A 21596-nucleotide genomic window follows, 5' to 3' on the forward strand; every position below is an offset into this window, starting at 1 on the left:
ATGTTCGTTTTGCTATTAGGATGGCTTCATGTATGTTTTTGTCTTTATTTTTTTTCAGTTTTACAAGCCATTATAATCTTGGGATTTACTGTTGATTTTCTGCAGTCGTATTTTTAACTCTGCTTTGCTCTAATATACACTCAAATCTTTATTAAGTGTTCAATTCCTTTGTAGTTGTAACTGCCAAATGTTCTAATTATACCATTTTCAACTGTATAAATTGTCAAGTTGTTTTACCTGCCATTTACTGTGAAACACGCACTCGCTCTCTCACACACGCACGCAACCGCACACACACACACACACACACACACACACACACACACACACACACACACACACACACACACACACACACACACACACACACACACACACACAATATGTTTATGAATTCCTTTAACTTAATCTGAGGCTAATACTTTCGGCTTTTGGCCTCATGGCGACGCTGTTGTCCTGTGCGTTGTTGTGCGTGTTCTGTGGATCTGTGTTTCCTCCCATCACTGCGTTTTGTCCCGAGGAGCAAAGCGGTTTCTCAGTCCGCCTTCATCTCGACCATAGAAACATACCCGAACAGATTTAGATAAAAACATTGAATATGTGCAGATCCCTGAACGAGGATTGATTTGATCAGTTTGTTTTATCGCAAAGTATTTACCATGGAATTTGCTCTATTTAAACATGGTAAATCAACGAAGGCATTTTCTGTGCCCTCCGTACAAGTGATGTCGTCGTGTATATTCTTGATGTTATTTTTGATTCAAGTCGATGCACAGATCCGCTACTCCATCCCAGAGGAGATGAGGAAGGGCTCTCTTATCGGTAACGTGGCACAGGACTTGGGTTTGGACATAAAAAGGCTTCGTTCAGGTCGAGCTCGTATCGTGACTGGAGAAAATGTTCAGTACGCCGAGCTGAAGACAGACAAAGGGACTCTGGTCGCGAATGAGAGGATAGACAGAGAGCAGCTCTGTGGAGACGTGACGCCCTGCAGCTTTACCTTTGAGATTTTACTGGAAAACCCGATGGAGTTGCACCCCGTGACTATAGAGGTGCTGGATGTAAACGACAACGCGCCCACTTTTCTCAGTAAAGACTTGGATTTTGAAATAAGTGAATTTGCTACGCTTGGATCGCTCTTTGATTTGGAGACTGCGCGGGATGCAGATGTTGGAGAAAATTCACTGCGCAACTATGTCTTATCTCCGAACGAAAATTTTGTTTTTAAGCAACATCTAGATCAAGATGGCGGTAATTACATTCAAATGGTCCTTGAGAACGCTTTAGACAGAGAGAAACAGCCGCGTCTTAATCTAAAGCTAGTGGCTGTGGACGGTGGAAGTCCACAAAGATCTGGGACTGTAAATATAAATATAGAGGTTTTAGATGCCAATGATAACGCGCCTGTGTTTAATCAGAGGGTTTATAAAGCAACTGTGACTGAAAATTCACCCAAAGGCGCACATGTTCTTACAGTAAATGCTAGTGACATAGACAGTGGAGCAAATGGTCACGTAACATACTTATTTTCCAAATCAAATGCTCCAATGTCTGACTTCTTTAAAATAAACGAAGTCACTGGAAGGATATCAGTTGCTAAAACTGTTGACTACGAAAAAGACAAGAAAATTGAGTTTAGGGTTGAAGCTAGAGACCAAGGTGGGCTGACAGACACAAGCAAAGTAGAAATAGACATAATTGACGTAAACGACAATGCTCCTGTCATAAACGTAATGTCATTCACTAGTCCCGTGTCAGAAGACTCTCCCGTGGGAACCACCATCGGTATAATTAATGTTAAAGACTTGGATTCAGGTGAGAACGGACAGGTGAGGTGTTCAGTGGAGGGAAGTGCCGCTGTTGAAATTAAGTCTAATGTTAGAAATTATTACGCGCTGGTAACTAATGCCCCTTTAGACAGAGAGAGTTTATCAGAAGTTAACATCACAGTAATCGCCTCAGACTCAGGAAAACCTCCACTCTCAGTGAATAAAGTATTTAACTTAAAGATCTCAGATGTGAATGATAACGCTCCAGTGTTCACACGTGCGCTCTACAGCGCGACATTATCAGAGAATAACTCCCCCGGTTTATCTGTGTTTAGTGTCACTGCCAAAGACCCGGATGAAAACCAGAACGCGCGTTTGTCTTATATTTTGGAGGATTGTGACATCAGCGGGACACCTGTATCTAGTTATATCTCAGTTAATTCAGAAAATGGAGTTATTAGTGCCGCGCGCTCATTTGATTATGAGCAAACCAAAGAGTTTATGTGCGTGATTAAAGCGCAGGACGGAGGCTCTCCTCCTCTCAGCAGCAATGTGACTGTGAAAATCCTGGTCCAGGACCAGAACGACAACGCCCCTCAGGTGTTGTACCCAGTCCAGACTGGGGGCTCTCTGGTGGCTGAGATGGTGCCTCGTTCAGCAGATGTGGGCTATCTGGTCACTAAAGTGGTGGCTGTGGATGTGGACTCTGGACAGAATGCCTGGCTCTCCTATAAACTACAGAAAGCTGCAGACAAGGCGCTGTTTGAAGTGGGCTCACAGAATGGAGAAATAAGAACTATCCGCCAAGTGACTGATAAAGATGCAGTCAAACAGAGACTGTCTGTTATAGTGGAGGACAACGGGCAGCCCTCTCGTTCAGCTACAGTCATTGTTAACGTGGCGGTGGCGGACAGCTTTCCTGAAGTTCTGTCTGAGTTCACTGACTTTACGCACGACAAGGAGTACAATGACAACCTGACTTTTTACTTAGTGCTGGCTCTGGCTGTAGTCTCCTTTCTGTTCATCACGTGTGTAGTGGTCATTATATCAGTGAAAATCTACAGATGGAGACAGTCTCGCATCCTGTATCACTCCAATCTGCCAGTGATCCCATATTATCCTCCACGTTACTCAGACACTCTGGGCACAGGGACTCTCCCACACGTGTACAATTATGACACGTGCAGGACCACAGACTCCAGAAAGAGTGACATTAAATACATGCAGCCGATGAGTGAAAGTTTGGTCAGTGTTGATGACGTTGGGACTGAGTCTGCGCAGAATGGACTTCAGAGATCTACAACCTCCACTCTGGTGAGACAGTATTTCATGCTCTTAAATACGCACTCGTCCTGAATTCACATGTTAGTTTGAGCATAGCTGATAGTGATTATCCATATTCATTGTTTTGTGCTTTGTGACACTGAATGCCTTGTATCTATTGAACAGTTGGCAAATCGTCGCGTTTTCTTTTCAATATTGTCTTGGAACTTATGATGCTGCTGAAAATCTAAACTTTTACTTTTTCATGGAGAGTGATAAATGTATGTCTAATTTCAGAAATAGTGACATTGGCCCTCAAACATCCGTATTTGGTTAAATCATTGCCTATACTTCAACATACTCACTTAAACAACGTAAACATACACGGTACAGAGTGCACGGTGCACCGTAATCGTAAACCAATTCCGGAGGTGGTGGAGGCAACTATGTTCGCCAACTTTGAACAAACGTTAAACTGCACATGAAAACTACTCTTAACTCCACAAAACGTGCAGCTCTTGAATCTATTTGTCATCACATTGTAAAACCGAATAAGTTCAGTGAACTAAAACATATTGGCATAACTGATCACGCAATATATGTTCTAGTTCACCTTTTAAGTATTTAAAGTACAATTCCGTTAGTTTTTTTATTTTTAAAAGCTCAATATGTTCAGTAATAAAGGTTAACCTTTAACAACATAAATTCAATCGTTTCTGTATTTAAGTATGGAATAACTTAAATATTGCACATTTTATTTTGTGGATGAAAAGCACTTGACCTAAAAATGAAAATAAGGACATTTATTTAAAATACATTGCTCTTCTAAACATTAACATAAGTTCTCAACATTAAATGTATTCAATATCAAATAGAATCAGAAAATAAATGGTTAATAACAGTAACTATCAGGTAATTAAACTATTTACCTAAAAAATATAAATAAGCCGAACAATTACATTATAGAAAAATCTCCAGTAGTCATGTGGACACTGATTTAGAAAATGAAGACTTTTCGACTCTGAGCCAAGAGTCATTCTCAATCTGCGGTTTTAGTCTGAGTACTCGGATACTTACCCTACTCTGAGTAAGTCCGGTCCACCGGGCGAAACTCACGGTGTAAACAAAACAAATAAGACACGACAGGCTTTTTTCACGAGGTTCCGCTGCGTCAGATGCTGTTGGTTTCTGTGGTAACATCCTCGCGCTGTTCCTGGTCCATTGCGGGGTAAAGAGACATTTATGCAGCAGTCTGGGTCGTGGCGGGTTTGGTGCCGTCCTCTTCACGTGCGTAAGTTAAAATGAACGTGAGTCAAGCCGGGTAACACAGCCCATGGATGAAACTTTACTGGAATAGATTCTAACACCAAACCTTAGAGCTTTCAGGCTCAAATACTGTATGTAAATTTTGAGTATATTTATACAGTAAATATCTGCTTCAGCTAAGGTTAAAAAAAAAAAAAAAACACTGTCCATGGTACTGAAACTTAATCAGTTTTTTTTTTTTATGAAGAATCTTTAGTACATCTATTGCTGTGTTTAATTAATTGCTTTTGTAATTTAAATTAAAAAATATGTAAATAAATAATGATTTAGCCTAAAGAAAATTAAAACCATAATACAGTATCAACAAATATGATAATGATAATAATTTTGTCTTGAGTTATTCTTTGATTATTTGACATAATATTCTATTATTAGGTAATGTTTTTTTCATAATACGTTATCGATACATTTGTTATTGTTTTATAATTGTAGAAAAAAGATTAAGTTGTGGTCTTCTGAACTTTTTCTTCTACAATGGAAAACTTCTGGACGAATGAGGGAATACACTAACATTGTTTTTTAATGTGTATAAGACTGGACCAGGTTCACTACCTCATGAGGACTCTGAGCGCCGCTGTTGACTGTTGTTGTAATAGTGTGTCATGTTCCTCCCCTTATTCTACATTCTCCATTTGCTATAGAGAGGACGGTCGTTTTCTACTGCGGGGATTCACTGTGGCTTTTTCTGCGGTTGAAGATTATTCTCTTGTAATATTTTTTACGGATTATTATTTTTTTTGTCTGGATATATTTCACATGGCTTCGTTCAGGAGACTCGTTCACGGAGCGCAGTGGCTCGCTCTGTTTCTTTGTCTGTTTGCGCTGAAGTCCGTGTCTGGACAGGCGCGTTACTCCATTCCAGAAGAGCAGCCGGAGGGGTCTTTTGTTGGAAATATTGCGAGGGATTTGGGAATAGATGTCAAAAGAATGGTCTCAGGAAACGCTCGAATTGTGACAAAAGGAAGCCGACAATATGTTGATTTAAATCGAGACAGAGGCATCCTTGTTGTCAAAGAGCGAATCGACAGAGAGGAGCTGTGTAAGAAAAAAACGCCCTGCAGCTTCAGTTTTGAGATGATTCTGGAGAATCCAATCCAGCTGTATCGTGTCACTGTGGAGGTAACAGATGTAAATGACAATACTCCAGTTTTTCTGAAAGAAGAAATCGTTTTTAAAATTGTTGAAACTGCAGCACCAGGGACTCGTTATTCGTTGGAGACAGCTGATGATCCTGATGTGGGTGTTAATGATATTCAAAAATACATGCTAAAACCATCTGATCATTTTAAACTCGAAATGCAGACACAGTCAGACGGGAGTAAGTTTGTCGAGATGGTTTTGGAAACTCCATTAGATCGAGAGAAAAATGAGGAGCATAGTCTGATCTTGGTTGCTTCAGATGGAGGCGCGCCTCAGAGATCAGGAACAGCGCGTATTCACATCACAGTATTAGACATAAATGACAATGCACCAGTCTGTAGTAAACAAGTGTATAAAGCTGAGGTTCAAGAAAACTCTGCACTAGGAACTGTGGTCACCACCGTCAGTGCAAATGACGCAGATAAAGGAGTCAATGGTGAAGTTACTTATTATTTTTCTCGTGTCTCTAAAGAGGCCAAGGAGTTGTTTGATGTAAATAGAAAAACTGGTGAAATTAAAGTCACAGGCAATCTAGATTACGAAGTATCTAAATCATATCAGTTGAATGTCCTGGCTAGTGACCACGGAGGCTATTCAGATACCTGCAAAGTTATTATCGAAATAATTGACGTGAATGATAACTCTCCTGTTATTCAGCTCATGTCATTTTCCAGCACAATCTCTGAAGATGCACCTCTGGGCACAACTTTAGCTGTTATTAATGTCCATGACGACGACTCGGAGAGAAACGGTGTAGTTGAATGTTCTATAAGTTCTGAATTACCTTTTAAAATTGAGTCTTCATTATCTGGTTACTATACAATAGTAACAGAAGAAGGATTAGACAGAGAAAGTGTCTCAGAATATAATATTACTCTAACAGTGACTGACAAAGGCTCACCACCGCTTTCAAACCAGAAAAACATTCAGGTCAAGGTTTCTGACATCAATGATAACTTCCCAAATTTTGATGAGTCAGAATATATTTGGACAATACCAGAGAATAACTCACCTGGATTTTATATATTTACTGTTCATGCAACTGATGCAGACTGGGGTCAAAATGCGCGGATCTCATACTTCCTGGAAGAAATGGACATTAATGGTGCGTCTCTATCTTCTTTTGTCTCAGTAAATGCAGAAAGTGGCCTTATTTCTGCAGCAAAATCTTTTGACTATGAGCAAATAAAGAAGTTTGGATTTAATATTACAGCTCGTGATGCTGGTTCTCCTCCTCTGAGCTCAGTGGTCTCAGTAAAGATCCTGGTCCAGGACCAGAACGACAACGCCCCTCAGGTGCTGTACCCAGTCCAGACTGGGGGCTCTCTGGTGGCTGAGATGGTGCCTCGTTCAGCAGATGTGGGCTATCTGGTCACTAAAGTGGTGGCTGTGGATGTGGACTCTGGACAGAATGCCTGGCTCTCCTATAAACTGCAGAAAGCCGCAGACAGGGCGCTGTTTGAAGTGGGCTCACAGAATGGAGAAATAAGAACTATCCGCCAAGTGACTGATAAAGATGCAGTCAAACAGAGACTGTCTGTTATAGTGGAGGACAACGGGCAGCCCTCTCGTTCAGCTACAGTCATTGTTAACGTGGCGGTGGCGGACAGCTTTCCTGAAGTTCTGTCTGAGTTCACTGACTTTACGCACGACATGGAGTACAATGACAACCTGACTTTTTACTTAGTGCTGGCTCTGGCTGTAGTCTCCTTTCTGTTCATCACGTGTGTAGTGGTCATTATATCAGTGAAAATCTACAGATGGAGACAGTCTCGCGTCCTGTATCACTCCAATCTGCCAGTGATCCCATATTATCCTCCACGTTACTCAGACACTCTGGGCTCAGGGACTCTCCCACACGTGTACAATTACGACACGTGCAGGACCACAGACTCCAGAAAGAGTGACATTAAATACATGCAGCCGATGAGTCAAAGTTTGGTCAGTGTTGATGACATCGGGACTGAGTCTGCACAGAATGGACTTCAGAGATCTACAACTTCGACACTGGTAAGCCCAAATTTTAAATATAAACTACGACATGTTCTTCAATTAAACACACAACCGAGAATAAATTAGAATATTTTTTTGTATTTATGGGTCATCTTTTGCTGTGAACTTTCACTTTTATGATACAGTGTAAAACCCGTTGAATTTCAATTTTTTTTTGCAATTTGCTGTTGAAAACTACTTTGGAAAAAGTGCACAGCAAAACATTAAAAACAACAACTTAAAGAAGCAAAGGATAGAAGTAAAAAAATATATATATATGAAAATACCAGAAACATTCAGATGGTGTGAAATACAACAAAACATATTAAGTTGCTATAAAAGAGCTGATTTAAAGTGCTGTATCACACTTTAAAGTGTTTTGTTAAAGCTTGTGACAGATATGGGGAAGAAGCTTTTGTTTTACATATCAGAACAATACCTTCTTCTAGAAGGAAGAAACTCAAACATGGCTCTGACTGGGTGACCAGAGTGGTCCTGAAGTATTTGAGGGGCTCAATGCTGAAGTCTACATTGGTAGAGAGTCTCAAGAAAAGAAATATCACAGGTCACGGAGCTTTAAAGGAAATATCAAATATGTAAGAAACATGCCACTTTATTTGATGAAGCTTCTTTGTCCATCGTACGCATTTTTGGATTGCTCAGCATCATTTTTATTCCATAAACGTTTGGGTAAAATAATTAACAGAAATATGTGTTTTTATACAGTATATTATGGATGGACACATCCATAATATACATTTTTCATCCATAATTCTGTTGTTTGTTTAGATATTTCCTTCTTTTTATTCAAGCTGATGCTTTTTGCTCTGAAATGAAAATAATATTATAATGTAAAGTTTTAATCAATGACTTTTTAGTAAGAACCATTCCATTGTTGCATATTTAGTGTTGTCTCAATTAAAGTCAAAGGAGGTGCTGGACTAATGAGGGAGCCTGAGTTTGTACTCAGTTTCGTGTTTTGGCCTCATAGTGACGCTGTTGTCCTGGGTGTTATTCGAGCGCACTCTGAGTCTGCCTTAACCCCTCCTATAACTGCATTTATTCTGAGGATGAGGAGCAGACACTGATTCTTCTTCTCAATGGTTAAAAACATTCAGGTCAAAGGACATTCAGACTTCAAGGATTGGATTTTTAAGTTACATTTCCAAAGCTTGTTTTTTTTAAATCTCTGGTCGGCTGTTGGTGAGTTTTATTATGGCTTTGAAAGGGCAATGGCGAGTCGTACAGGCGATGTCGTCGTGTATTTTCTTGATGTTATTTTTGATTCAAGTCGATGCACAGATCCGCTACTCCATCCCAGAGGAGATGAGGAAGGGCTCTCTTATCGGTAACGTGGCACAGGACTTGGGTTTGGACATAAAAAGGCTTCGTTCAGGTCGAGCTCGTATCGTGACTGGAGAAAATGTTCAGTACGCCGAGCTGAAGACAGACAAAGGGACTCTGGTCGTGAATGAGAGGATAGACAGAGAGCAGCTCTGTGGAGACGTGACGCCCTGCAGCTTCACCTTTGAGATTTTACTGGAAAACCCGATGGAGTTGCACCCCGTGACTATAGAGGTGCTGGATGTAAACGACAACGCGCCCACTTTTGAGAGCAAACACTTGGATTTTGAAATAAGTGAATTGGCTACGCTTGGGTCACGCTTTGACTTGGAAACGGCAGGCGATTCTGATGTAGGAGAAAATGGATTGCAAAGCTATCAGTTGAATCCGAAGGATAATTTTGTTCTTAAGGAGCACATTAAAACCGATGGGAGTAAGTTCATTCAAATGGTTCTACAGACCGCGTTAGACAGAGAGAAACAGCCGCGCCTTAATCTAAAACTAGTGGCTGTGGATGGTGGAAGTCCGCAAAGATCTGGGACTATAAATATAAATATAGTGGTTTTAGATATAAATGATAATGCGCCTGTGTTTAATCAGAGTATTTATAAAGCATCAATGACTGAAAATTCACCAAAAGGCAAACTAATTGTCACAGTTAATGCCAGTGATGCAGATGATGCAGCAAACGGTCAGGTAACTTACACGTTTTCAAAATCAAAAGCGTCGGTCGCGGATTTCTTTGACATAAATCGAGAAACTGGGGGTATTTATGTCACGAAAGAAATTGATTATGAGACGGACAAAAAAGTAATGTTCAGAGTTGAGGCGAAAGACAAAGGAGGACTGACTGACACTTGTGAAGTTGAGATAGAAATTATTGACGTAAACGACAATGCTCCTGTCATAAACGTAATGTCATTCACTAGTCCCGTGTCAGAGGACTCTCCCGTGGGAACCACCATCGGTATAATTAATGTTAAAGACTTGGATTCAGGTGAGAACGGACAGGTGAGGTGCGCAGTGGAGGGAAGTGCCGCTGTTGAAATTAAATCTAATGTTAGAAACTATTACGCGCTGGTAACTAATGCACCTTTAGACAGAGAGAGTTTATCCGAATTTAACATCACAGTAATCGCCTCAGACTCAGGAAAACCTCCACTCTCAGTGAATAAAGTATTTAACTTAAAGATCTCAGATGTGAATGATAACGCTCCAGTGTTCACACGTGCGCTCTACAGCGCGACATTATCAGAGAATAACTCCCCCGGTTTATCTGTGCTTAGTGTCACTGCTAAAGACCCGGATGAAAACCAGAACGCGCGTGTGTCTTACATTTTAGAGGAATGTGACAACAGCGGGACTCCTGTATCTGGTTATATATCAGTGAATTCCGAAAATGGAGTTATTAGTGCCGCGCGTTCTTTTGATTATGAACAAACCAAAGAGTTTATGTGCGTGATTAAAGCGCAGGACGGAGGCTCTCCTCCTCTCAGCAGCAATGTGACTGTGAAAATCCTGGTCCAGGACCAGAACGACAACGCCCCTCAGGTGCTGTACCCAGTCCAGACTGGGGGCTCTCTGGTGGCTGAGATGGTGCCTCGTTCAGCAGATGTGGGCTATCTGGTCACTAAAGTGGTGGCTGTGGATGTGGACTCTGGACAGAATGCCTGGCTCTCCTATAAACTGCAGAAAGCCGCAGACAGGGCGCTGTTTGAAGTGGGCTCACAGAATGGAGAAATAAGAACTATCCGCCAAGTGACTGATAAAGATGCAGTCAAACAGAGACTGTCTGTTATAGTGGAGGACAACGGGCAGCCCTCTCGTTCAGCTACAGTCATTGTTAACGTGGCGGTGGCGGACAGCTTTCCTGAAGTTCTGTCTGAGTTCACTGACTTTACGCACGACAAGGAGTACAATGACAACCTGACTTTTTACTTAGTGCTGGCTCTGGCTGTAGTCTCCTTTCTGTTCATCACGTGTGTAGTGGTCATTATATCAGTGAAAATCTACAGATGGAGACAGTCTCGCATCCTGTATCACTCCAATCTGCCAGTGATCCCCTATTATCCTCCACGTTACTCAGACACTCTGGGCTCAGGGACTCTCCCACACGTGTACAATTACGACACCTGCAGGACCACAGACTCCAGAAAGAGTGACATTAAATACATGCAGCCGATGAGTCAAAGTTTACTTGACGTTGGTGGAACTGATTCTGAAGCCCAACAATTGGAGAAACAGCCTGCTGGCTCCAACATGTCAACACTGGTGAGTAATTCCACTCAAATTTATTTCACCACTACAACATAGTTCCTAAACACTGTCTATGTTGCTGAGAACTGGATCAATGAAATGTTTGATCCCATAACTGTTTTGCACAAACGTGCATTTGAGTTCATATAGTTTGCGATGGGCTAAATTTGGACATTTCTCTCTTATTATTATGATGTAAAAAATCACATGTATTTATATGAACATTAATAAAAGAAGAAAGAAAGAAATTAAACACAAATTCATTATATGTGAGGCCATATTTAAGATAAGTATTTTTCTGACGTTGAGTGGAAATTTGGAGGAAGGAAACATTATTCGGATAGTAATTGAAAGTAATAACAAAAAAATGGACGTGACATGCTTGTATAAATTTATATTTTATATACAAAAAAGTATTTTTTTATCTCATTTGATATAGATTTATAAAAAAAAAATTGGTAGTATTCAGAGCTATTTCTTATAAATCAACGGTTGGTCAAGTACATTACCCCGTCAGGACTCTGAGCGCCGCTGTTGACTGTTGTTGTAATTATATGTCATGATCCTCCCCATATACATTTGCTGTGCAGAAGACGGTCATTTTCTGCTGCAGGGATTCACTGTAGCTTCATGCACAGTTGACTATTATTATTATACTTCTAACGTTTTAAACGGATTACAGCAATTTTTTGTCTGGATATATTTCACATGGCTTCGTTCAGGAGACTCGATCACGGAGCGCAGTGGCTCGCTCTGTTTCTTTGTCTGTTTGCGCTGAAGTCCGTGTCTGGACAGGCGCGTTACTCCATTCCAGAAGAGCAGCCGGAGGGGTCTTTTGTTGGAAATATTGCGAGGGATTTGGGAATAGATGTTAAAAGAATGGTCTCAGGAAACGCTCGAATTGTGACAAAAGGAAGCCGACAATATGTTGATTTAAATCGAGACAGAGGCATCCTTGTTGTCAAAGAGCGAATCGACAGAGAGGAGCTGTGTGAGAAAACAACGCCCTGCAGCTTCAGTTTTGAGATGATTCTGGAGAATCCAATTCAGCTGTATCGTGTCACTGTGGAGGTAACAGATGTAAATGACAATACTCCAGCTTTTTCAAAAGACACTTTAATTTTGAAAATTGTTGAAACTGCTGCACCAAGTACTCGATATGCCTTGGAACGAGCTGATGATTCAGATGTTAGTATTAATGATATTCAAAGATACACTCTAAAGCCTAATGATAATTTTAAATTAGAATCACAGAGCCAACCTGACGGGAGTCAAATAGTGGAGCTGGTTTTGGAAACACCGTTAGATCGAGAGAAAAATGAGGAGCATAGTCTTATCTTGGTCGCTTCAGATGGAGGCGCGCCTCAGAGATCAGGAACAGCGCGTATTCACATCACTGTATTAGACGCGAACGACAATGCACCAGTCTGTAGTAAACAAGTGTATAAAGCTGAGGTTCAAGAAAACTCTGCAACAGGAACTGTGGTCACCACCGTCAGCGCAAATGACGCAGATAAAGGAGTCAATGGTGAAGTTACTTATTCTTTTGCTCACGTCTCTAAAGAGGCCAAGCAGTTGTTTGAAGTGAATACTAAGACAGGAGTAATTAAAGTGACAGGTAAATTAGACTATGAAAAATCAAAGTCCCATCAACTAAACGTTAGAGCCAGTGATCACGGAAGTAATTCAGATACGTGCAAAGTTATAATCCAAATAATTGACGTGAATGATAACTCTCCTGTTATTCAGCTCATGTCATTTTCCAGCACAATCTCTGAAGATGCACCTCTGGGCACAACTTTAGCTGTCATTAATGTCCATGATGACGACTCAGAGAGAAATGGTGTGGTTGAATGTTCTATAAGTTCTGAATTACCTTTTAAAATTGAGTCTTCATTATCTGGTTACTATACAATAGTAACAGAAGAAGGATTAGACAGAGAAAGTGTCTCAGAATATAATATTACTCTAACAGTGACTGACAAAGGCTCACCGCCCCTTTCAAACCAAAAAACAATCCAAGTCAAGGTTTCTGACATCAATGACAATTCCCCAAGTTTTGACGGGTCTGAATATTTTAGGACAATACCGGAGAATAACTCTCCTGGATTTTCTATATTTACTGTCCGTGCAACTGATGCAGACTGGGGTCAAAATGCTCGGATCTCATACTTCCTGGAAGAAATTTACTTAAATGGTGCGTCACTATCTTCTTTTGTCTCAGTAAATGCAGAAAGTGGTGTGATTTCTGCAGCAAAATCTTTTGACTATGAACAAATAAAAACGTTTGGATTTAACATTACAGCTCGTGATGCTGGTTCTCCTCCTCTGAGCTCAGTGGTCTCAGTTAAGATCCTGGTCCAGGACCAGAACGACAACGCCCCTCAGGTGCTGTACCCAGTCCAGACTGGGGGCTCTCTGGTGGCTGAGATGGTGCCTCGTTCAGCAGATGTGGGCTATCTGGTCACTAAAGTGGTGGCTGTGGATGTGGACTCTGGACAGAATGCCTGGCTCTCCTATAAACTGCAGAAAGCTGCAGACAGGGCGCTGTTTGAAGTGGGCTCACAGAATGGAGAAATAAGAACTATCCGCCAAGTGACTGATAAAGATGCAGTCAAACAGAGACTGTCTGTTATAGTGGAGGACAACGGGCAGCCCTCTCGTTCAGCTACAGTCATTGTTAACGTGGCGGTGGCGGACAGCTTTCCTGAAGTTCTGTCTGAGTTCACTGACTTTACACACGACAAAGAGTACAATGACAACCTGACTTTTTACTTAGTGCTGGCTCTGGCTGTAGTCTCCTTTCTGTTCATCACGTGTGTAGTGGTCATTATATCAGTGAAAATCTACAGATGGAGACAGTCTCGCGTCCTGTATCACTCCAATCTGCCAGTGATCCCATATTATCCTCCACGTTACTCAGACACTCTGGGCTCAGGGACTCTCCCACACGTGTACAATTACGACACGTGCAGGACCACAGACTCCAGAAAGAGTGACATTAAATACATGCAGCCGATGAGTGAAAGTTTGGTCAGTGTTGATGACGTCGGGACTGAGTCTGCGCAGAATGGACTTCAGAGATCTACAACCTCCACTCTGGTAAGCCCAAATTTTAAATATAGTCTACAGCATGTTGTTAAATTAAACACACAACCAAAAATAAATTTGATTTTTTTTTTCTCTGCGCTTCATCTTTTGTTGTGATACTTAACTTTTTGATACAGTGTTTAACCTTTGAATTTAAATATTTGCCATTTGCTGTTGAAAACTATGTTGGCAAAAGTACACCCAAAAACATTAAAAACAACCACATAAAGAAGCAATGGACTAAAGTTACAAAACAATAAAAGGACCAGAAACATTCAGACGGTGTGAACTACAAAGTTGCTTTAAAAGAGCAAATTTACAACGCTAGTTCACAGTTTGAAGCATTTTGTTAAAGCTTGTGACATATATGGGGAAGAAGCTTTTACTATGACAAGATGTTTTTCATTTATTAGAACGATACCTAGAACCATAAGCTCAAACATGGCTCTGCCAGGGTGGCCAGAGTGGTCCTGAAGGATCTAGAGGGCTCAATTCAAACGTCTACATTTGTAGAGATTCTCAAGAAAAGAAAGACCACAAGTCACAGATTTTTTTCTTTCTTTTTTTTTAGCAGAGTGGACCATAATTAAAGGAAATGTGAAATATGTGTGAAACACGTCACTTTATTTGATGGAGCTTCGTTTTTCCATCGTACACATGTTTGGATTGCTCCGAATATTTTTTATTCCATAAACTAAAATATATGTTTTTGTAAAGTATATTCTGAATGTACACCTACAGCAGATGAAAAGCCTTTTTTTCATTCATGAATTTAAACATAATTATGTTGTTTGTTTAGATATTTCCTTATTTATATTATAGCTGATGTTTGTGTTTGCGCTGAAATGAAACTATATTAATGTAAAGTTCTAAACAATGACTTTTTAGTATGAACCATTCCATTGTTGCACATTTAGTCTTGTCTCAAATAAAGTCAAAGGAGGTGAGTAACAGCTGGACTAATGAAGGAGCCTGAGTTTGTACTCAGTTTCGTGTTTTGGCCTCATAGTGACGCTGTTGTCCTGGGTGTTATTCGAGCGCACTCTGAGTCTGCCTTATCCCCTCCTATAACTGCATTTATTCTGAGGATGAGGAGCAGACACTGATTCTTCTTCTCAATCGTCAAAAAACATTCAAGTCAAAGGACATTCAGACTTCAAGGATTGGATTTTTAAGTTACATTTCCAAAGCTTGTTTTTTAAATATCTCTGGTCGGCTGTTGGTGAGTTTTATTATGGCTTTGAAAGAGCAATGGCGATTCTTTGTGCCCTCCGTACAGGGGATGTCGTCGTGTATTTCCTTGGTGTTATTTTTGATTCAAGTCGATGCGCAGATCCGCTACTCCATCCCAGAGGAGATGAGGAAGGGCTCTCTTATCGGTAACGTGGCACAGGACTTGGGTTTGGACATAAAAAGGCTTCGTTCAGGTCGAGCTCGTATCGTGACTGGAGAAAATGTTCAGTACGCCGAGCTGAAGACAGACAAAGGGACTCTGGTCGTGAATGAGAGGATAGACAGAGAGCAGCTCTGTGGAGACGTGACGCCCTGCAGCTTCACCTTTGAGATTTTACTGGAAAACCCGATGGAGTTGCACCCCGTGACTATAGAGGTGCTGGATGTAAACGACAACGCGCCCACTTTTCAGAGCAAACACTTGGATTTTGAAATAAGTGAATCAGCCACGATTGGGTCACGTTTTGAACTGGAAGTTGCAGATGATTCCGATGTAGGAGTAAATGGTTTGAAAGACTATATTTTAAATCCAAATCACAATTTTGTATTTAAGCAACACGTAAATACCGATGGTAGTAACTATATTCAAATGGTCCTTCAGACCGCATTAGACAGAGAGAAGCAGCCAAACATCAATCTAAAACTAGTGGCTGTGGATGGAGGAAATCCACAAAGATCTGGTACCGTCAATATAAATGTAGTGGTTTTAGATGCCAATGACAACGCCCCTGTGTTTAATCAGAGTATTTACAAAGCAACTCTGAGGGAAAATACGCCCAAAGGAACACATGTTGTTACGCTAAATGCTAGTGACAATGACAGTGGTACGAATGCACACATATTGTATTCATTTACGAAAACAAAAGGACCTTTTGCGGATTTCTTTGAAATACATCAGTTTACTGGAAATATATACTTGGTTAAAGAAGTTGACTTCGAAAAAGACAAAAAAATAGAATTCAGAGTGGAAGCCAAAGACCAAGGTGGCCTGGCAGATACTTGTAAAGTTGAGATAGAAATTATTGACGTAAACGACAATGCACCTGTCATTAACGTGATGTCATTCACTAGTCCCGTGTCAGAGGACTCTCCCGTGGGAACCACCTTCGGTATAATTAATGTTAAAGACTTGGATTCAGGTGAGAACGGACAGGTGAGGTGCGCAGTGGAGGGAAGTGCCGCTGTTGAAATTAAGTCTAATGTTAGAAACTATTACGCGCTGGTAACTAATGCACCTTTAGACAGAGAGAGTTTATCAGAATTTAACATCACAGTAATCGCCTCAGACTCAGGAAAACCTCCACTCTCAGTGAATAAAATATTTAACTTAAAGATCTCAGATGTGAATGATAACGCTCCAGTGTTCACACGTGCGCTCTACAGCGCGACATTATCAGAGAATAACTCCCCCGGTTTATCTGTGCTTAGTGTCACTGCCAAAGACCCGGATGAAAACCAGAACGCACGTGTTTCATATATTCTAGAGCAATGTGACCTTGGTGCGTCTCCTGTATCTGGTTATATATCCGTTAATTCAGAAAATGGAGTTATTAGTGCCGCGCGCTCATTTGATTATGAACAAACCAAAGAGTTTATGTGCGTGATTAAAGCGCAGGACGGAGGCTCTCCTCCTCTCAGCAGCAATGTGACTGTGAAAATCCTGGTCCAGGACCAGAACGATAACGCCCCTCAGGTGCTGTACCCAGTCCAGACTGGGGGCTCTCTGGTGGCTGAGATGGTGCCTCGTTCAGCAGATGTGGGCTATCTGGTCACTAAAGTGGTGGCTGTGGATGTGGACTCTGGACAGAATGCCTGGCTCTCCTATAAACTGCAGAAAGCCGCAGACAGGGCGCTGTTTGAAGTGGGCTCACAGAATGGAGAAATAAGAACTATCCGCCAAGTGACTGATAAAGATGCAGTCAAACAGAGACTGTCTGTTATAGTGGAGGACAACGGGCAGCCCTCTCGTTCAGCTACAGTCATTGTTAACGTGGCGGTGGCGGACAGCTTTCCTGAAGTTCTGTCTGAGTTCACTGACTTTACGCACGACAAGGAGTACAATGACAACCTGACTTTTTACTTAGTGCTGGCTCTGGCTGTAGTCTCCTTTCTGTTCATCACGTGTGTAGTGGTCATTATATCAGTGAAAATCTACAGATGGAGACAGTCTCGCATCCTGTATCACTCCAATCTGCCAGTGATCCCATATTATCCTCCACGTTACTCAGACACTCTGGGCTCAGGGACTCTCCCACATGTGTACAATTACGACACGTGCAGGACCACAGACTCCAGAAAGAGTGACATTAAATACATGCAGCCGATGAGTGAAAGTTTGGTCAGTGTTGATGACGTCGGGACTGAGTCTGCGCAGAATGGACTTCAAAGATCCACAACCTCCACTCTGGTGAGACAGTATTTCATGTACTTGAACAAACACTCATATGGCATTAATGGGTTTATTTAAACTTGCTGACAGTGATAATCGATATTAATTGTACTAATTTTCTCTGAGTACTTTACGATTATATATCTTAACTACGTGTTTTGATCTGCTCGTAACGCATCTCTTCGCTTTCTCTTTCTCACTTTCTTCTAACTTTAGAAATGCCCATGGTGCAGTTTTGGCATTGATCATTTAACGTATTAAAATAGCAGCAAGTGCATTTAAATGTTTTCCAATGGTAATTTTGAACTTTTGTGTTTGTCTAATTTTTTTTACTGTGACAGCTTTCCTTATTTTTGGCCCTGATTTAAATTGTATATTTTCAAAGGTAAAAAAAAAACAAAACAAAAAAACCTACATGCATTTATTTGTAACGAAATGTTGATTATATGCAGTGTGAGTGTTTTATTAGAAATCCCCTGAACGTAGCTGTCGCAGTGTGAATAGTTTCCTGCTTTGACCTCAAAGCGACGCTGTTGTTCTGTCAGTCGTTTTGTGCGTTACATGAGTCCGTGTTTTTTCCTTCCATAACTGCATTTTGTCTCGGGGAAAGGAGCTGCTTGTTCTTTACCCCTTTTTCCAGCCATATATTTGTATCGAGAGGACCGGATATTTAACATTGGCAATACGTGCGTGACGATTGTATTTCTAAACGCGGATTTGTCTTTTGTGCCCTCTGTACAAGCGATGTCGCCAAACATTTTGTTGGTGTTATTATTTTTGATTCAAGTCGATGCACAAATCCGCTACTCCATCCCAGAGGAGATGAGGAAGGGCTCTCTTATCGGTAACGTGGCACAGGACTTGGGTTTGGACATAAAAAGGCTTCGTTCAGGTCGAGCTCGTATCGTGACTGGAGAAAATGTTCAGTACGCCGAGCTGAAGACAGACAAAGGGACTCTGGTCGTGAATGAGAGGATAGACAGAGAGCAGCTCTGTGGAGACGTGACGCCCTGCAGCTTCACCTTTGAGATCTTACTGGAAAACCCGATGGAGTTGCACCCCGTGACTATAGAGGTGCTGGATGTAAACGACAACGCGCCCACTTTTGAGAGAAAACACTTGGATTTTGAAATAAGTGAATCAGCCACGATTGGGTCACGCTTTGATTTGGAACCCGCGGGCGATGCTGATGTGGAAGAAAATGGATTGCAAGGCTATATTTTGAGTCCAAATGAAAATTTCGCGTTAAAACAGCACGTTAATCCAGACGGTACTAAATATAGTGTAATGGTCCTTCAAAATCCCTTAGACAGAGAGAAACAGCCGCGCCTTAATCTAAAACTAGTGGCTGTTGACGGAGGAAATCCGCAAAGATCTGGTACAGTCAATATAAATATAGAGGTTTTAGATGCCAATGACAACGCGCCTGTGTTTAATCAGAGTATTTATAAAGCATCAGTGATAGAAAATGTTCCCAAAGGCACACATGTCGTTACAGTAAATGCGAGTGATATTGACACTGGGACAAACGGGAAAGTGACGTACTCCTTTTCTATATCAAAAGCATCAGTAGCTGATTTTTTTGAAGTGAACGAAGACACTGGTGGTATTTATTTAGCTAAAGAGTTGGATTTTGAAAAAGACAAAAAGTTGGAGTTCAGAGTGGAGGCCAAAGACCAAGGTGGGCTGACAGACACTTGTAAAGTTGAAATAGAGGTTGTTGACGTAAACGACAACGCACCTGTCATAAACGTGATGTCATTCACTAGTCCCGTGTCAGAGGACTCTTCCGTGGGAACCACCATCGGTATAATTAATGTTAAAGACTTGGATTCAGGTGAGAACGGACAGGTGAGGTGCACAGTGGAGGGAAGTGCCGCTGTTGAAATTAAGTCTAATGTTAGAAACTATTACGCGCTGGTAACTTATGCACCTTTAGACAGAGAGAGTTTATCAGAATTTAACATCACAGTAATTGCCTCAGACTCAGGGAAACCTCCACTCTCAGTGAATAAAGTATTTAACTTAAAGATCTCAGATGTGAATGATAACGCTCCAGTGTTCACACGTGCGCTCTACAGCGCGACATTATCAGAGAATAACTCCCCCGGTTTATCTGTGCTTAGTGTCACTGCTAAAGACCCGGATGAAAACCAGAACGCGCATGTGTCATATATATTAGAGGATTGTGACATCAGCGGGACTCCTGTATCTGGTTATATCTCTGTTAATTCAGAAAATGGAGTTATTAGTGCCGCGCGTTCTTTTGATTATGAACAAACCAAAGAGTTTATGTGCGTGATTAAAGCGCAGGATGGAGGCTCTCCTCCTCTCAGCAGCAATGTGACTGTGAAAATCCTTGTCCAGGACCAGAACGACAACGCCCCTCAGGTGCTGTACCCAGTCCAGACTGGGGGCTCTCTGGTGGCTGAGATGGTGCCTCGTTCAGCAGATGTGGGCTATCTGGTCACTAAAGTGGTGGCTGTGGATGTGGACTCTGGACAGAATGCCTGGCTCTCCTATAAACTGCAGAAAGCCGCAGACAGGGCGCTGTTTGAAGTGGGCTCACAGAATGGAGAAATAAGAACTATCCGCCAAGTGACTGATAAAGATGCAGTCAAACAGAGACTGTCTGTTATAGTGGAGGACAACGGGCAGCCCTCTCGTTCAGCTACAGTCATTGTTAACGTGGCGGTGGCGGACAGCTTTCCTGAAGTTCTGTCTGAGTTCACTGACTTTACACACGACAAGGAGTACAATGACAACCTGACTTTTTACTTAGTGCTGGCTCTGGCTGTAGTCTCCTTTATGTTCATCACGTGTGTAGTGGTCATTATATCAGTGAAAATCTACAGATGGAGACAGTCTCGCATCCTGTATCACTCCAGTCTGCCAGTGATCCCATATTATCCTCCACGTTACTCAGACACTCTGGGCACAGGGACTCTCCCACACGTGTACAATTACGACACGTGCAGGACCACAGACTCCAGAAAGAGTGACATTAAATTCATGCAGCCAATAAGTCAAAGTTTACTCGACGTTAGTGGAACTGATTCAGAAGCTCAACAATTAGAGAAACAACTTGCAGGCTCCAACATGTCAACACTGGTGAGTATTTTCACAGTTTTATTCAGCAATTTCAGCTTAGTTCCTAAACGCTGTCTATGGTGCTGAATACTGGATCAGTGAAATGTGTAAGCCCCAAAACCATTTTCCTTATTGTTTTCTGCCATTGATCTAATATGTTTTCTGCTGGTTTATTATTTTCAGACAAAAATATTTTATACTTTTATTTTTTTTCATTACTGAAGGTAGACCCTAATTTTTGATCTTGTTAAGTGACTAACCCCGTTTTTGTGTGTAAGTCATTTTTTCTGTCCTGTGGTGTAGTAAACATCTAAACGCTGTCTATGGTGCTGAATACTGGATCAGTGAAATGTGTAAGCCCCAAAACCTTTTTCCTGATTGTTTGCTGCCATTGCGCTAATATGTTTTCTGGTGGTTTATTATTTTCAGACAAAAAGATTTTATGCTTTTATTATTATTATTATTATTTTCATTACTGAAGAAATTCCTATTTTTTGATCGTGTTAAGTTTCTGTGTGTAAGTCATTTTTTCTGTCCTGTGGTGTAGTAAACATCTAAAAAATGTTTTGAAAAAAAACTTCTCGCTGCAACAATTGTGTTGGAAGCATTTCACCAGCGTGATTTAAAAAAAAAAACTATATGGGGAGTAATTTATAGAAAACAGTAGTTTTTGCACCGTTGAGTTTAAATTTGTAGAAACAAAA

At 41.2% G+C, this 21596-nt stretch overlaps 2 protein-coding genes across 24 annotated transcripts in view; both read left to right on the forward strand.

Annotated features, from left to right (window-relative positions):
- The window catches only part of LOC140354591 (protocadherin gamma-A10-like), a 207975-nt gene that overhangs the window by 67315 nt on the left and 119064 nt on the right, over nucleotides 1-21596 (forward strand). For 2 of the 23 annotated variants that reach the window (XM_072439680.1, XM_072439696.1), the window contains exon 1: nucleotides 711-3083. The exons of 14 other annotated variants lie outside the window; for them this stretch is intronic. In XM_072439680.1, coding sequence (XP_072295781.1) covers nucleotides 726-3083 — 2358 coding nt within the window. In that variant the 5' untranslated portion in view covers nucleotides 711-725. Of the gene's footprint in view, nucleotides 1-710; nucleotides 3084-5071; nucleotides 7509-11783; nucleotides 14193-15245; nucleotides 17821-18531; nucleotides 20914-21596 lie in introns of those variants that run through there. 7 more of the 23 variants (XM_072439666.1, XM_072439684.1, XM_072439662.1 and 4 more) reach the window with 5 other exon arrangements.
- Nucleotides 8739-11147, forward strand: LOC140348040 (protocadherin gamma-A3-like). Its single transcript, XM_072434255.1, has one exon. The coding sequence runs from the start codon at nucleotides 8742-8744 to the stop codon at nucleotides 11145-11147; it is 2406 nt and encodes an 801-aa protein (XP_072290356.1). The 5' UTR covers nucleotides 8739-8741.

Source organism: Eucyclogobius newberryi, unplaced genomic scaffold, assembly GCF_026437365.1.
Source record: "Eucyclogobius newberryi isolate DKJ021-1_F unplaced genomic scaffold, fEucNew1.0.hap1 SCAF_11, whole genome shotgun sequence".
Lineage (NCBI taxonomy): Eukaryota > Metazoa > Chordata > Actinopteri > Gobiiformes > Gobiidae > Eucyclogobius > Eucyclogobius newberryi.